General features: G+C 39.5%; 1 protein-coding gene across 1 annotated transcript in view; it reads left to right on the top strand.

The window, feature by feature from the left end:
• CEP112 (centrosomal protein 112) overlaps positions 1-16,654 on the top strand; it is a 137,695-nt gene that overhangs the window by 45,688 nt on the left and 75,353 nt on the right. Inside the window, exons 17-19 of the mRNA XM_088537784.1 lie at positions 1,057-1,192; positions 5,108-5,215; positions 13,646-13,828. Coding sequence (XP_088393910.1) covers positions 1,057-1,192; positions 5,108-5,215; positions 13,646-13,828 — 427 coding nt within the window. The remainder of the gene's footprint in view (positions 1-1,056; positions 1,193-5,107; positions 5,216-13,645; positions 13,829-16,654) is intronic.

Here is a 16,654-nt window from a genome sequence, read left to right as displayed (position 1 = left end):
TTTTCTGTCCCGTGTGTGCCAGCGTCTTTGTTTCAGGCAGAAATAACTCCTGCTCGAAATTTATCGTGAGGTGCTTCCTCTACCTCTAAAATAGAAACGGCAGCCACAGGCCTGCCACAGTCTGCCTCTGCTGTTGCAAACAGTCGGTCGAGGCAACTCTGCACATCCTTGCATTTCAGCACGGAGTCGTGTAGCTCTGCTCCCAGGAACCCACCTCTCCTAATAGAAACATGAGGTAGAAAGTCTGCAGCATTTGCTGATCATCTTCTGTGGGAAAAATCAAAGTTTCTTAAGTATTTACAAGCTATCAGATTTTTTTGTCAGTATGGTGACTGTCATTTTTTGCATATTTGTGTGTATGTAAGTATGTACATGTTACATGTGTATTAAAATCAATATTAGGATGAGTGTGAAAACCAAAAGCAATTCTTACATGTGTATGGACTTCAATCTGTCCAACAGCATGTGCTTTAATATGCACTGTCTTTGTATAAACTCTTGAAAATTTAACACGTGCCATTGCTCTAAGGGCTGAGTGGCTATTGCAGCGTCCTGAGTTTCAGTAGATGCAGAAGGTGCCACATGTCACATGTTGTGCTCATTGGCTTTGAGAGATGCATCAACTGAATAATTTTCCTTCTTGTCTGAGTACAGGTGATATTGGAATTTTTTTTTTTGCTTTAATGAAACAGTGCTGTTACAATAAAAGAGGATTCTTCATCAAATTTTATTGGGAAAACAGGCTTTGAAGGGCTAGGTTAAAAACGGGGAGTAAACCCCTGAAGTTGCTGCAGCCTTCAAAGATGGAGCTTGTGCCATAAGATACGGCTGCTATGTTTAGGCTTGCTAAATCCCACACGAGAAAGTGAAAATAACTGGAGACTTCTATCCCCCTCTTCAAAGTATTGCTGAGGGAAGTTAGGCAGGAGCCAGGACAGGAAATGGAAATCTGAATACTATTTTAAACTGATAGGGTTAAAGGCCTTTCTTTTACACTGGCACACTTGTTCTTTTATTTGATACTTGAACTCTGAAAATTTTTCTGTGCCTTTCTAGGGAGAAGGAGGAGCAGCTGACTCGGGTGACAGAGGTACAGAGGCTGCAGGCCCAGCAGGCAGACGCTGCCCTGGAGGAGTTTAAGCGGCAGGTGGAGCTGAACTCAGAAAAAGTCTACGCTGAAATGAAAGAGCAGGTGAGGGGGTCACGATGCCAGCCTTTCTCCAACTCTGTCGCAGTGGGGTAGCATATTCTGATCTTATAATGCCAGAAACAGGCTTCACTTGCTAGTGCTACATCAAAATCCCGCACAACGCGGTGCCTTTTGCTCGCGAGTCGGGAAGGGATGGTGGCGGCCGTTTCATCTCCCTAACAAAGGCAGCGTTGTCATTGTTACAGAGATATCCACACTTATCGCCCTGATTAGGGATTTTTTCAGGAGTGAGAGTCTAAAGTGTTAGTTTATACACCCCAATGGAACGATGCAGTGGATTTTCCATTCCGGCGTGTGCTTCTCCCTACTCTTTTTGGAACAGCTCTACCTTCTGCTAATGAGGTTGGTGATGAGCGGGCGCAGAAGCAGGGCAGCCCCACTGTGGCTGCTGTCGGTCCCGTTCCAGTGACAGACAAATTCATTATTCTTACCCTGGAAATTGGAAATGATGATTAGGAATGAAGCTTGTTAAACTGCTAACGGAAGAAACAACAGTTAAACCACTGCCCAAGGGACTTGACAAAATGACTGAAATGACGAACAACAGGCAGCCAGGTGATCAAAAAGAAGGATGGATAGGGGAATATTTTCTTATCTTGTTCACAGAGTCAAAAATCTATATATGTATCTCAAGGTAGTGATTCTTCCTGACCATTTACTGAGTTTTGCCTTTCATAACGAAGTCTAGTTGTTGTCAGTAGGATGCTGTAATCTGATATTGTAATGAACAGCTAGAGCTACTGATAATGTGGTACTATTTAAATAAAATAAAAACTTCAGTTGCAAAGCTTCTCTGTGTCCCCTTCTGAAGAGATGGGAATGGAAACAACAGCAGATGTGACCTTGTCCCATTTGCTACTACTGAACATCAATAGAGCTCTCTGAAATAGTGGTTGTGTTTCTAATATCCTATGGAATGACTGTCTTGTCCTAGGGATTATCTTATATGGAGGATATATTTTATGGGAACAATAACGGGGATTAATAATTAATATATATAAGTTATTATTAATGAATGTAATCATTTAATGCATCTTGAAATGCAAGATGAGGTGTTAGATGGTTAGAAAGGTGTTTTTCCTATAAATTATTAAGAATTTATTAGTGATTAAAAAAAAGGCAGAAGATGGAAGTAAACAGAACTACTGTGCTTGAAATTTTTAAGAAGAATAAAATATTTTGTCATACTTAACTAAGCAAATTCTCTTTTATTTTTTCATTCTTGAAGATTTATGTCTTATTTCAAATTCTTCAGCAGAAGTTAGGAATGTAGGGCATTACTGATATTTTTAAGACCTGCACATACAGCAATTTGGAAACAACAAAGCAAGAACAAGCTTGCAAAGCAGCTTCTGTTTTGCAGACTAGACCCGTGAGCGCAATAGAACAAAACCTTTCATAAATAACTCACTATTTTAAATTGAGTTTCCTACATCTTATTCTGTTAGAATCTCCTCCAGTTTCCTCAAGATGGCTTAAAATTATATCTTGTTTCTACTCCAAAGGGCAGATGCTCTCATTCTTGAAAGACTAACCGAGGTTTCATACACATGTATGTGCACATACTCACATAACTGCATAAAATTGCACAAAATAATTTGGAAAAATTACAAACTCAACTGTCATTTAAAGATTACTGTAAACTTGCTTTGAGAATACTGTTGTTTTCATGGAAATTCTCAGAATAAATTTTGTTGTACTGCAAGAATCAGACATGGAGTTGTTTTGTAAGGACTTGCATCCTAATAAATAGAAATAGTAATGTGTCTGGATAGATTGGTCATTCTTTATATTTTACTGATCCCCCAAGCCAGAATAACATTCCTTATGAGAATGGAAATAATACTGAACAATAGGAAAAGAGTTTGCTTTGGAAATATTTAAAATATATATATACATATTTCATAGTACAAGATTTTCTTAGGAAGTATCTGGTATAACAATATTTCTGTCAATATATACCTTAACCCTAATTTTCCAGATAATATTTTGGAAGTAAATCTCTGGTCATCCTTTTACATATAAGACCTTGACAGTAAGACCAAAGAGGTCTTCATTGCTTTGTCCTTTCTCCTTCTCTTTGCACAAACTCTTTTTAGATAAGTTGCCTATTACATAAGTTAGTAGCCGATTTAGGAAAATTCTGTTTTTTTGTAGTTACGGAGAATGTTCTACTTATAATACAAGATACTGTAGTAGCTATAGCAACACAGAATTCTGAACTATGCTATAAATATTAGGCTTCTGAAACCATTTCTTTGTGGTTAACTTAATTATGGAGATAAGTAGAATGGGGTCTGGCATTTTCAGTTCTTGTAATCAATATTTGATTCATTAGTTTGGCTCTCTGTTTTTTTTGTGCCATCTGCTTCCTATGTTGTCAAGCTTATTATTAAGAGTCAACTGATGCCCGTTGCTGGATGACCTGTATGTTTTTCACTAAGAGCTGTTTACTTTTCCAATAACTAGTGTACTTTTCCAATAATAACTAGCAAAAGGAGAAGCAATATACAGAAAATATTGTGTTATTTAGGCTCTTAATGTTTCTTGGTCTGGCAAATAATGAAGAGAAGCCTTTATTGTATTTATAAGAAGTGTATTTGATCTAACTATTAAAGCACAAATGTATAGAGTTAAAATATTTTTGCATGTTTTTTGTTTCATTTTTTAGAATGCTTTCCCTTAAAAACAAAATACACTGTTTAATGAAGTAATGATATCTTTATTGTGAAAGGAAAATATGCTTATGGAGCTGCAACTCAAGGAGGCTTGGAGTTGGGAGAAATTATTCATAAAAAATATTCACAGAATTCTTTTTTTCTTAATACCAGATAATAGATATGAGGTTCATGACCTACCAGAAGGTCACTGATGACTTGTTGCCCACTGTCCTGCACTTCCCCCTTTTCTTCTTAGATAGCAACTCCTAGTCTTGCATCTTCTTCTCTTCCTGCAGTATTTTCCAATAAAATGCTTTTCCCACTGCGAGTGCTGCCTTTTCTCCCTGTTATCTGACTTAGAAGTGATGTCCAGACCGATTGGCAAAGACATCTGTAGAAGAGAGAGCGCTCCCTTAGGCCAAATAGGATTTTGGCTTGTGGTTCAGGAATTTATTGTGTTTCTTCTTTTGGTGCAGCAGATGGACTCGTGGCAGCGACGATTCTCTTGACAACTCCGTTCTTTTTCCTTGCCTATGTTTTTTGGGGTGATAGTTTATTTGCTACTTGTGTTGGGACCTACATCTAAAAGTTATTGATGAGTGTGCAGTGCAGTCCAGTACTGTGTCCGTGTTCCCCTAGAAATGTGCCTGATGTGCAGCTAACAGTTGTGCTTTTGATACAGAAGCCTTTGTTAATTGGGTTATGAAATTGCTGCCTTGATGCTGTATGCTGGAATCTGTGGGGCTCATTATTCATGGGCGATGACTATCTTCAGAGAACTTAACTTGCAGCCAAATTATTTTCTTTTAAGTTATTTTACTGATTTAATATAAACTTATTCTAAATGTGTAGATTGTACATTGACTCACACATTACCTTTTTTTTTTTCAAACTTCCACAGGCAATGTATTTTAAAATGAAATAGATTTGAGTCTTAAGTATGTCTAGAAAAAAATATTCTGTTCATTTTGATATTCACCACTGTCAAGTGAAAGTCTAAGCCAATGCTTTGTAATGAGCAGAAGGATATAGGTGATAAGTATATCTGCAAGTTACTAATGATCTCGTATCTACTGAATATTCATTTTCACGCCATATAAATAATATTTAATTATTATTATTCTCAGTGAGTAATGTTCAGGTCTTTGATGGTTAGCAAACAACTGTAAAAATGTCTGAATGTTTGAAGCTATGCATTTTTAAAAAAATTAAGTATTCCCTTTCTTTTACTATGTAGATGGAAAAGGTAGAAGCAGATCTAAGCAGATCAAAATCTCTCCGGGAAAAGCAATCCAAAGAATTCTCATGGCAATTGGAAGACTTGAAGCAAAGATATGAGCAACAGGTCAGTTTGATGCTTTAGGTAGAGGGGAGAAGGGACTTTTTTCTTCTCTTTTCATGCACCTGTAGGTCAGTTCCTATGACAATCTTAATCCTGTTCTCCCTCTGCATATTGCTGCTCTTCCCATTCTGTAAAGACTGAGTTTATACATATGCAGATTTGGGGGCAGGGACTAAATCTAAATAGGAAATATTTTTCCTTTCTCCTTGCAATCTGTTGTACATCAGAATGTTTCAAATTTTTCTCCCAAGCTTATAGGTGACAACACCTATTTTTATAATGACCAGATGAAATCATTTAGAGAGATTAGCTATTTTTCTTCCTGCTGCGAGTTGGAGAGTGTTTTAATCCTTTTATCATTTTAAACAGGGAGAATGTTTCTATGTATGCTTGTTTTGGCCCACTGATACTGATTTTTTGTTGTTGTTTTCTTTTTTTAATCATAATTGAAGGGTTGGGATACGTTCAGGAAACATTTGAGTGGAAACAAGAAACGTCAGTTCACTAGTGTTGATGACTGCAGAGGGGACAAAAACAGAAATAGAAGCAGGCAAATTATTGCATGATATAGGCAGACAGCTGCAACAGCCCATCAAATCCTCACCCTACGGTACTGCTTTCTCATGGAAACTTAAAGCAGTGTCTCTGGTAACACCTGCTAAAGGTTGAAAATTTTTCTTGATCACTTCCTGAAGGACAGCAATGATATGGTTAGTTTGTAAGGTTAAAGTTAGCTCTTATCAGTGTTTTTGAGTTGATAGGAGTTTACATTTCCACGAGGGAAATGTGGTTTCGTTTCCTGTCCAAGTTTATCTTTCCTGCTGGTAAGAGGATGAAATGCTGCAGGCGGCTTATGATCCGGGGCGCGCCTTTCTCCGTCTGGAAGGCTCTTTCCAAGTAATCAAGGACTGGGATCACAAGATGCGGAGAGAGATTGTATCCCATGCTTGAGAGGAACAATGGTGTGTGTTTGTGCCTGGAGCTCAAGTTAATCTGGGATTGAAGGGAGTATATTGGGTCAGATCAGCATTTTCCTTATCCTTGCTCAGAATTGTCACCATTAGTGTCCGTGATGTTAGCTTGGAAGTCCATGGAAAGCTGTTCCATGTGAGTGAGGTACATCTACATGGGCACTGTGTTCTCCTGGGCTTGTTGTTTGCACCTCCTACATTTAGTGATTTATAAACAGTCCTAGTTGCAGAGCTGTGGGGGATTTTGTTTCGTGGCTTTCCAGGTTGCACCTGAACTAGTTTCTCAAAAGAACAGGAAAAATTCTACTTCTCTTTTCTAATTTAGTAGAATCTCTGGAATAAAGTGCAGAAATCACAACTAAACTCACGGCTATAGAGTCATAGGAATGGCAAATCCTAAGTCAGAGGAATCTTCACATTATTCATGTGAAAGATATTGCAATGATTCCTTGCATTGAAGGCCAGAAAAATGCATGTGACTGTGAGGGCACTCTGGAAGTTTTCTGATCTGAATTTGAGTGTTTTGAAGGCATAGGAACTTGAGGGCTGTGGATTTATACATGTTCTTTATATCACTGGTTGCCTGTGCTTTGCAGTGCTTTCTTTGAATATTGATTTCAAAGAGATAGTTAATGTGAACGTCTACTTTATGTCTCATGTGGCTATAGATACAGTGATATGACCTAACATCATCATATTTTCATTTTCCTTTAAACAGATTTAACTGCTTCCCTCAAAACCACGGCAGTTCCTATCAGGCTAACTTTCCAACTTCATTTGAACTTACTAGTAAAGCAAAAAAAAAAAAAAAAAAAAAATTTACCATGTTGCAGTATTTGGTTTGAGCTGTCACATGCCACCCTGGGTTTCAGCTTCTTCTGATTCAGTATCAATTTCTTTTGAAGTATCCACTGAGAACACTCTTAGAAACTGGTGCTTTTTTTTTTTTTTCTCCTTTTCTTTAAATATACTTTAACTGAACTTTGTTGTACTTGCAGCTGTTAGATTTGAAAGTATATTTTGAAGAAAAAAACCCCCTTCACCAGCCCCACGGTTCCTATCTGTTGGGAGCAGCTGCTTTCGGCACTTCAAAGCCGGTGGACACCACAGTGCAGGCCTCGGCCTTTCCTGCCTTTGAAATGGCTGCAGGATCTATAGGCAGGCTTTATGGCACCATCAGCGCAGGAAAAAAGGTTGTTTGGGTTTTTTGTTCCCTTCTCCCTCCCCCCATATATATTTTTTTTAATGTTCCAATTACGTTCTCTGTTTAGTTCAAAATACCTGGGAAGTGTTTCGTGGAAAATCATTTCAGCAAAGCCCCCAGTATTTGAGTGGATGCACGCCAAACATTTCAATACCAGATTTCAGGCAGGCAAATAAACCAATTTGCCTTGTCCCCCTATCCAAACTGGCTGCTGGGTGCTTTCTGAGAAGATGCCACTGCTGGAAGACGTCTGCAGAACTGAAACTCTCCAAACTGCCACAAAAGCAGAGGCTTCCTGTCAGCACAGGGCTTCAGACGGGGGCATGAGACAGCCCTGCAGAGCCTGGGCATGCAATCTCAGCCTTGTGCTATTCGGTTATTTAGTTTTGTGCAGGAACCTATTTCCATCCATTTTATACATAAATATGTTTGTTTGTTTAGAGAGGCAAGCCTACTAAGAGAGTAAAAGTCTTCTTGTTTGTTGTTTTCTTTTATAGAAAGAACATGGTGTGAAAATGTTGATGCAAGACGGTGTTATTTGCAGAATTATGGACATGCTTTCTCATTTATAAATCTTTCCTTTGTCTTTTTTTTTTTTTTCCTTTAACGCTGTTTATTCCATTCAAAAATAGTAATTATTCATGCTTACCTAGCAAAATGGAAAGCTAGGAAAAGTATTACCTGGTAGCTGAACAATCTGCCCATATCTCAGGAAATCCTTTCATTCAGCATTTATTGTTAGGTCCTGACTTGGGCAAAACTTGTGAAGGAATAGTTAGGGTTGTCGTCTTGTTGTGTTTAGCCAAACAGAAAGAAACAGGACGACACCTTCAGCAATGTTCTACTGGATAAACAAGAAAATACTTTGAAAATATGTTGAAGTCAGTAGAAATAATCCAGACTTTCAAGGCTGGAGCAAAGCAGAGGTATGGCTGATCTTAACATTTAGACTTCTTTGTCCCTGTGCCTTTTTAGTGTTGGGAGTTCCTGCCACCACACTTAGATTCTAACATTTCCTCTGTCTTTATTCTTTTCCTGTTTCTTCTAACCCTTTTTTTTTGGCCTATGTGTTACTCATGAGTGGGGAAAGCATTTGCAAAGACATGGTTCAAATACGTTACTCTTCAAACAGGCTAGTGCTGCAGTCATTTCTTAGTTGTACTTCAAACACTCCAGGTATATTCAGAGATTCTACCTTTTAGTGCTGGTTTAGTCATAAGGATACTGTCTTTGTAGAAAGCTTTGTTCCTCTCCTCTTTGTTTTTAGACTAAGATAATTGAAATACAGTCTGTTCTTGTATGGAGGCCAAATGAGCACGTTAGCAAGGCTCTAAATTTTTCATGTCATCAGCAACAAGCTGCATAAATTTCATTTACTAAATTAATCCAGGATGCATAAATGTTTCCTTTGAACCACGCTAGCACACAGATGAATGCCATTTGCTCAGAATATCTGAGGAATGACTTCTTCAATCATCAACAGTGACTTTCGCTTCATTATATGGCCAAAACTCACGAATGGGAAGAGAATATTAATTTAACCTTCTAGTACAGAACAGGTGAAAATCTTCGAGCTGGACCATGCCTGTTTACAGAACTGTTAACCAGACAGATGGGCGTTTATACGGTTTCCTTCAGGCATCGGACCCATATGTGGTTCGGAGTTAAAAGCCCGAGCTCCCTGCGTAGTCGACAATTGGCTTTGAGGGAGGAGGGAGGGAAGAGACACAGGATTCCAGGAACGTAAATTGATGCCTGAAGTAAATAGCAAGTCAGCCTGTGAATTTCTGTGAAGTCAATTCTTAGCGTTCAACAAGGTCCTTGGATCAATCCTGCATCCTTAAACGAAGCATATGTACAGTAAATTCTGTACCAGAGCCTGCCACAAACAGGCATTTGCAAATATTTGAAAGATCCATTTCTATCTGCACACCGCTTTGACTTTCTCAGGCGGGTTGGCTGGGGAGAGGAGTGTGCTGAGCTCTTGACTTTCACTGCAACTATAAGTGTAATTTTTGCACCTTCAGTTCCAATGTGTTGGTGATTTAAAAACAGCTTTAGCAAATTTATTCATGAGGGAATGATTGAGAAGATAAAGGGGAAGTGATGTAATGTTTGCACTGCTCATACTTTAAAACTATCAAAAATGTGGAAGATCTTTCTAAATCAAGATTTGTAGATTAAGTATACCCTTTTAAAAGACCATTCAGCTATACTGTTGTTGAGAGCAGGATAAATGAAGTTACAATATGGCCAAAGAACATCTTGTGTGTTTCACAGAATTTCTTGTAGTTCTTGGTTTGCTGTTGAAGTAGTTACTGTGAGTTGATTAGGAGGTAAAGTATGACAGAAAATAGTCATGCCAATTAAAATATATCAAGCGGCAATGAAATGAAAAAAAGAATGCATCCACCATGCGTGTACTGAAACACCAAAAGTTCCACAGGAACTTAAGGAAAAATTTCTTAACAATGAGGGTGCCAGAGCACTGGAACAGGCTGCCCAGAGAGGTTGTGGAGTCTCCTTCTCTGGGGATCTTCAAACCCGCTTGGACGCAGCCCTGTGCCACGTGCTCTAGGTGACCCTGCGTGTGCAGGGGTTGGACTAGATGATCCCTAGAGGTCCCTTCCAGCCTTAACCATTCTGTGATTCTGTGTTATCATCGAGGCAACAAATCATCTAGGGTAACATGTGGTTCTGCTCTGATGTTTTGGTCACTGCCTCATTTTCCCTTGACTCATTCATTACAGTCCTTTTATCTGCAAGTACACAGTGCTTACAGTTAAATCTCAAAAGTATACTTTAAGCAAAATAATTTGGATATGCCCCATTGCTTTGCAGTGATGCACCACTGATGCCCAAAGTTAGACTGAACTGGAGATGAGCATGATTTGCAGAGATTGGTCATCCCTATATCCTCATGAAATATATATGTATTTACAGGCTTAGGAGGCAGAAAACACTAATTTTTGCCAGAGTCGCTATTTGTGGATAGTGCAGGCCAGGGCTGTTTTGAGTGGAATAGCAATATTGAAGACATCTGATTTACGATCTGCGGAATTGGAAACAAAATTTCTGGTGACGTGTTTGAAAACGTGCCTAAATGTTGAACAAGGCAGAACACCTGGAAAAGTGATGGGCTCTGCGTACGCTTTTGGAGGGAGCCTGAGCTCACTCGCTGGCATGAGACGTGTAACTTACTGGTGTCTTCTCTAGCCCTAAGAAATTCAGACATGACAAAAGAGTGCCAGTAAAGTCATCCTACTGTACAAGACCATATGGGCGTTGGAATATTTCTGGAATTGTGGACATAAATGAATCTTCATACAGTGGTGTCAAATATTTTTTGCAGCAGCTACAGTTTTAAAAGAGGCGGTGAGCTAACTAATTTCCTTCCCCTCCTTTAGGGTCTATAAAAAGATTTTCAAAGACATACTTGTTCTTGAGAACAAGTCTAAATTGTTCCAAATTTGAAAAGCCTAAACTTAGCTTGTGATGTAAAACCAAAAATGTATAGTAGAAGGTCCTGTCTATATTAGGGACTTTGCAAAGGTATTTGCTAGCGCTGATTGTACTAGAAGTATTTGGCTTTTGAAAATATCTTCTGCAATCCACAGATGATAATCTGATAATACAGGTCTTGTTATTTAGACATACAACTACCCTGGTGCTAACTACAGCAGTATTTCGGTTTAGGTCTATCTTAGATTAACTCTCTTTTTAACAGGTTGTACCAAAGCACCTCTGACTTTAGGGTGATTGAATGTGTCTAAATGAGACAGCTCCCTCCAGTAAGTTGTTAGATTAGGCTGCTTGTGTTACACAGTAAGAACAGTGCGTGACAGCAAGAGTAGCTGTACGGGGTCAAGCAGACACTCCTTCCCGGCCAGTATCTCCAGGCATGACCGAAGAAGAGCATGAGAAAATTCCATCTTTGGGAGGGAAAACGAGGAAACATCTAAGCTGCAGTGAATATGACCTGGTGTGGTAGTGGGGCACGTGCTATTATCTAATGAATGTCTCTTTTCAGTGTTGCCCCAGCTTCCCTTGGAGAAGATCTTATTGCTCATCTGTCTGAATCTATAGCACTTACTTTGCTTTAAGTGATGGTGCTTTTTTCCTCTGTGAATTTGCCTTTTATAAAAATATTTCCCTTCACAGCTCCATTGTTTCATTGCCACATAATGCATGGTTAGTTGGCCTAGTGCCCAAACTGCGAACATCTCCTTGTAGCTCTTCCCCCTTCTAAATTCAAAGACTTGATGTTTATAATATAAATTTTGTAAAGGAAGAGCTTACTAAATAAAACTTAATTACCTTGCATAAATCGGTAAGGTATATGTGTATTCTGTAATAAGTGGAAGAAGTAGGATCTGTCCTTTGCCGCCTTCCAACACGCATCCTCTGCCATTTCTTCTCTTCCATTAAAAGAAACTAAAAGCCTAAATAATTAATGTTTCCCAAAAAGCACAAACTTTCCCAGACTTTTGCGGTACATGAAGCTTGAAATTCAGTAATAATTAGGGTAAAAAAGTTTTGACTAGAAAGGCCTCTCTTACTGGCATGATTTCTTTTTAATCCAGTGTGACTTATGTGAAACTGCAAAATATTTTTCTAGAATTCAAGCAAGACTCTTCTATAATTATTTTAGGGAGCAAGAGTACTTTCATTTAGACACACTGAGGACTCCGTTAGCACTTGAAACATGTACACAAACCTTGGGCAAAAACCTGACTTCAAGAACCTTGTGTAACGATACCAGGTCCAGTGTAGATAAAATCTGCATGCTGGGAGCTTTAACTCCTTCAGGGATTTCACACTCTGTGTTAATGAGCTCTTTAGTATTATTAAATTATGTAGCTATGTTAAACAGGAGAATGTTGCTCCTGTTTGGCTTGTTTCCTTTTTGGAAATATGCTCTGGGACCTATCGCCCAAGTGCAGAGCGGAGATGTGTTTTAATTTTAAATTCCGAGCATAGCTGCTGGTTGTTTAAGAGAATGCGTTGGCTTTTTTAATTGTTATTTCTTTTATTTTTCGCCTCGATTTTTAAACCCAAAATCACGAAACAGCTCATGTAAATGCAGAGGGCATGTTTTCAGAATCGACTGCTACAGCTTTAAGATAAGGTGCCCGGGCGCCCAGCTCGCGCACACCGATCGATGTGGATCAGGCTCCCACCCTTGGCTTTGAGGCATCTATTTTTTTCAAAGATGGATTCTCACGCTGAAAACAAATAACCCACCATATTCTCGATAACAGCGGGTTTTGCTTTTTTTTTTTTTTTTCCTCTCCCTTTTTTTTTTTTTTTCCTCTTTTCGCCTCCCCTCCCCGAAATCCACCAAAACTGAAGAAAAATCCAAGTGACTGTTGCTAGCAGCTGTGTGGCCCGCCGTTCAGTGGGGAAGCCGGCTTCCTGCCGTCCCTATTCATCACCTGCTTCAAAGGCAGCGGCCGCCTATAGAGCGCGGGCCAGGTAGGGTGCCATTGTGCGCAGCCTGGGAGGATTAGTATCAAAGCTGCGGCGCCCAGGCCCGGGCGCGCGGGCTGCCACTCAGGCTGCCGCCGGGCGCCTCCGGCTCGCCAAGGTCACCGCGTCCCGTGCGGGGCGCACTGGGAACGGAGCCGGAGAATAGAGCGCTTTTTATGAGATGGTGGCGCAAGCTTGTGGCACAGCAGGTGCCCTTCTGGAGCACATACATCTGTTTAGGTTGGGATACCGTAGCTGACAACGGGATAATGCAGCTTTGTGTTTTTTTTATATTTTTTTTCCTTAAAAAGAGCGACTGTATATGCGATAACGTTGATGAATATTGAAGTACGAGCTTTTATTTGGGAAATCATAAAGAAATCTTGAAGAGGTCTGATCGCTGCTGGGGGGGTTGCGTGTGTATACTTAAGCGAAGAGCGGAGCAGACGGGCTATTAACCATTTAGAAACCTTAGCGGCGCTGATTAGCGGCAGCGGGACGCGTGGGGAGCGCGCGCACAACGCGACAATGCAATTTTCCTTAACGCTCCTGCATTCGCACCACCAATTTGGTTCAGGATGCACCGGATTTGCTTAAGTTGCCTTTGCCGTTGAACTGGTCCCAAGGGATTCGGTCACGCCAAAGGTGGCTTTTGAGAGGTGAGGTAAGAGTGACGTAAAAAGAGCATTGCCAACTTGATGAAATTAAGGGGGAAATTAAGCTGTAGACGAGTTGTCATGACGACAAGGATGTTCTATTGATGAACTGTACTCCTCGCTGCCCAATCAGATGGTGGAGCTGAAGCTGGAGCAGGAGCAGGAGAAGACGCACCTATTCCAGCAGCACAACGCCGAGAAGGACTGCCTGGTCCGCGACCACGAACGGGAAATCGGGAACCTGGAGAGGCAGCTGCGGGCTGCCATGGCGGAGCACGAGCAGAAAACCCAAGAATGCCGGAAACGCGACGCGCAGGTAATAACCGATGGTGTTTGGGAAGCGCGTGCTTATTAAAACATGGGGACAATTAGTGTTTCCTGCTTTCCAGCCTCGTTGCTAATGCTCGCTGTTTGATCGTTTGCGCCAGGGACACATAAATGTGATTTTGTTTTTGCTTTTTTCCTTCTTTTTTTCTTTTCCGCTTCCCCCCCTTCCCTCCCCACTGCTGAATAGGGCTTTAACTGCAAAAACCACAGGTAGCCAGATTAAAAATCCCATGGTGCGCTATAACTCGGCCTATTTATAATCTTGTCTCATTTTCTTTCATGATGGATTTGTTTAAGAAAAAAGGTATCTGTTCTTCTCCCCCCCAGCCCTTGCACTCACCCCCTCCTTTCCTCCTTCCTGGGCAAATCCATATGAATTATATCTGCTTCATTCGTATGCTTTTTTTGTTTTAAATCTCTGCAGGTAACTCGCAAATGGCTTGCTTGCTTTTATTTTTTTCATGCCTTTCTGCTTCAGTGCTCTATTCTAGATTTGTATTGTGTGTTTGGCTCACGTATGGCAGATACGTGATAAGAGGAATTGGCTCTGAGGTTGCTCACCATCAGGTTTATTTTCCTGCGCACAAACGCACCCCTCCCATCCTCCATCTCTGTGGTCACTGTTGGAAGCCATTTGGCAGAATAACCCCCAGCTGGGGTAGCATTTGACTCTTCAAACTTCTGGATGAAATGTGCGCTGTCAGCATGGAAAATGATCTTTATTAGTTTTCGGTTCAAAAAAAAAATCTCACTGCGTTTTTTTTTTTTTTTTTTTTTTTTTTTTTCAATATATTTTGTGAGGATGGCATGGTGTGTTTTCCTAAGAGCCTATATTAAAAAGGCCTGCAATAACAACACTTAAAAATTTAAGATGATTTCATTGTTTAAAGAATATTCATCAAATTTTTACTCATCAGCGTTAGAATTATGTATCATAGGTGGACTATTTTATGCCAAAACTGAACATTTTGGTAAGGCGTCTTTAACAAATGCTTTCCGCGCACCATCATATTCCCTACATGATTGCAAGACTCTGGCATTAAGGCATTTTCCCTTTACTTCCCTATAGGCTAGGTAGCCTGCGTCTTTTACTGAGCCAGGTAGAACTGAAGATTTCTTTTTTATTATTTATTATTTTTAAAATTTTTGTTTACCTTTGGAGGACTAAGACTCTATCAAAATCTGCCTAAAGACAATTTATTGGAAAACAGACCGCTTGTTGGGGGAGGACAGGGACTATATTGCAGAACACGGACATATTTCTCCATTTCCACCATTACAGTTTTCCACGGAAAATGCGAGAGACTTGTGAGAACGTTTAGGAAGGGGATATTCAGGTGCCTTTGGAAGAATTAAACCTTGCCCTTTATTCTTAATTTTATCATAAGAATGAACAATGCCTTAAAGGGATCGTTCTTATCTTTAGATTTTTTTTTTCCCTTTTTGGCCTAAGAAAGATGGACCTCAACTATATAGCTCTTAGCAAGCATCTCTTCAAAGTTGTATCTTCCTTTCACCTACATGCCAGATGTTGTATTTGTCTGAGTACAAAAGGAGATAAGCATTTGTATTATGGGGATAAAAAACAATTTTAATTACGCAGAATTATTCTGCGTATGCAGTATAATTCGTGACAGTTATTGCTTTGTTTAAAACTGAAGGTAGAAGTAACGGACATATTGTAAGAAAATTCAGAGGATTTAAATTTATTTAATTCTGTTGTGTGCCATTTCTGGCAAAGATCGGAGCACAAAGTTTGGGAGTGCTTTCTATTTACAATGTTGGGTATGTGGTGCTACTACAGCTGCTATGTAAAGCGCTGGAAATTATCCCAGCTATTATGAAAATCTGAATAGCAAAAACTTCGGCCTTTTACAGGGCTTTTCTTTCTGCTTTGAATATCCCTGTACAGTCATTTGAGCGCTGCTGCCATGAGAATGACATGTAAATCAGGGAAGAAAATACATTTGCCACTGACTAGATGAGCTCTTGTTAATTTTACTTTTAATAAGAATCTATCTGCTCTTGAGGATTTTTTTTTCCTTTGGAATATAAATTATTCTTAGTTCCTTTATCTGCATTAGAATTGATTTTTGTCTTTGCAGTGAGCTTATTAGGCGATATCAGTGTCTCCTAAGGAATTACGGCACATTTATAACAACATCTTTAAGCTTTGCGTATGCTTTTCAGAAAGCATGTTTTGGAAATTAATGAAAGTAATGGCTAATGTCTTTTAGGAAATACTCAGCCTCTCTGTTTATGTAGCTTTTTAAAAAACTGTTAAAACTGAGTCGTGTATGGCAATAGCAATTTTTAGGACTTCTTTGTATTACAGTGAAGAAGGTCTGAGACGGTGGAAGAGGCCATTTTGCTTTGCTAAACGCAAAGTAGAATTACTGCGTATTTCACATAATTTAAATAATAATCAGCATTAATCACATACAAGTAGTTCGTTTTGATGTGGAGGACCTATCTGTTCATTGTTTGGATGACATGAAAGCACTCATATGCATTTACGGTTCTTTTTTTAAATCGCTTTCCATATGAAAAGAATAGCGAATGGAGAAAATACATATTTTACTCTACCACCAAAGATGGCTGTGGCTGAGCACTACAGAGCAATTTCTTATGCTGTTAACGAAGAGGTCTCTGTGTGTGAGTGTGTGTATTTGCATATCCAAGATCTCTACATGCATGTAGGTCTTCAGCTACTGTAAAAGATAGTATACAAAACCATTGCGTGCTATTTAAATATGAACATATTTATTAATACTGTACTTGGAGCTAAAGTATAAGCTTCAAGATGTCAGTACAT

Source organism: Tinamus guttatus, unplaced genomic scaffold, assembly GCF_059628265.1.
Source record: "Tinamus guttatus ecotype Peru unplaced genomic scaffold, ASM5962826v1 Tinamus_guttatus_pri_ptg000045l, whole genome shotgun sequence".
NCBI classification, from domain to species: domain Eukaryota; kingdom Metazoa; phylum Chordata; class Aves; order Tinamiformes; family Tinamidae; genus Tinamus; species Tinamus guttatus.
Note: the sequence above shows the minus strand (reverse complement) of the source record. Positions and strands in the feature narration are given on the sequence as shown.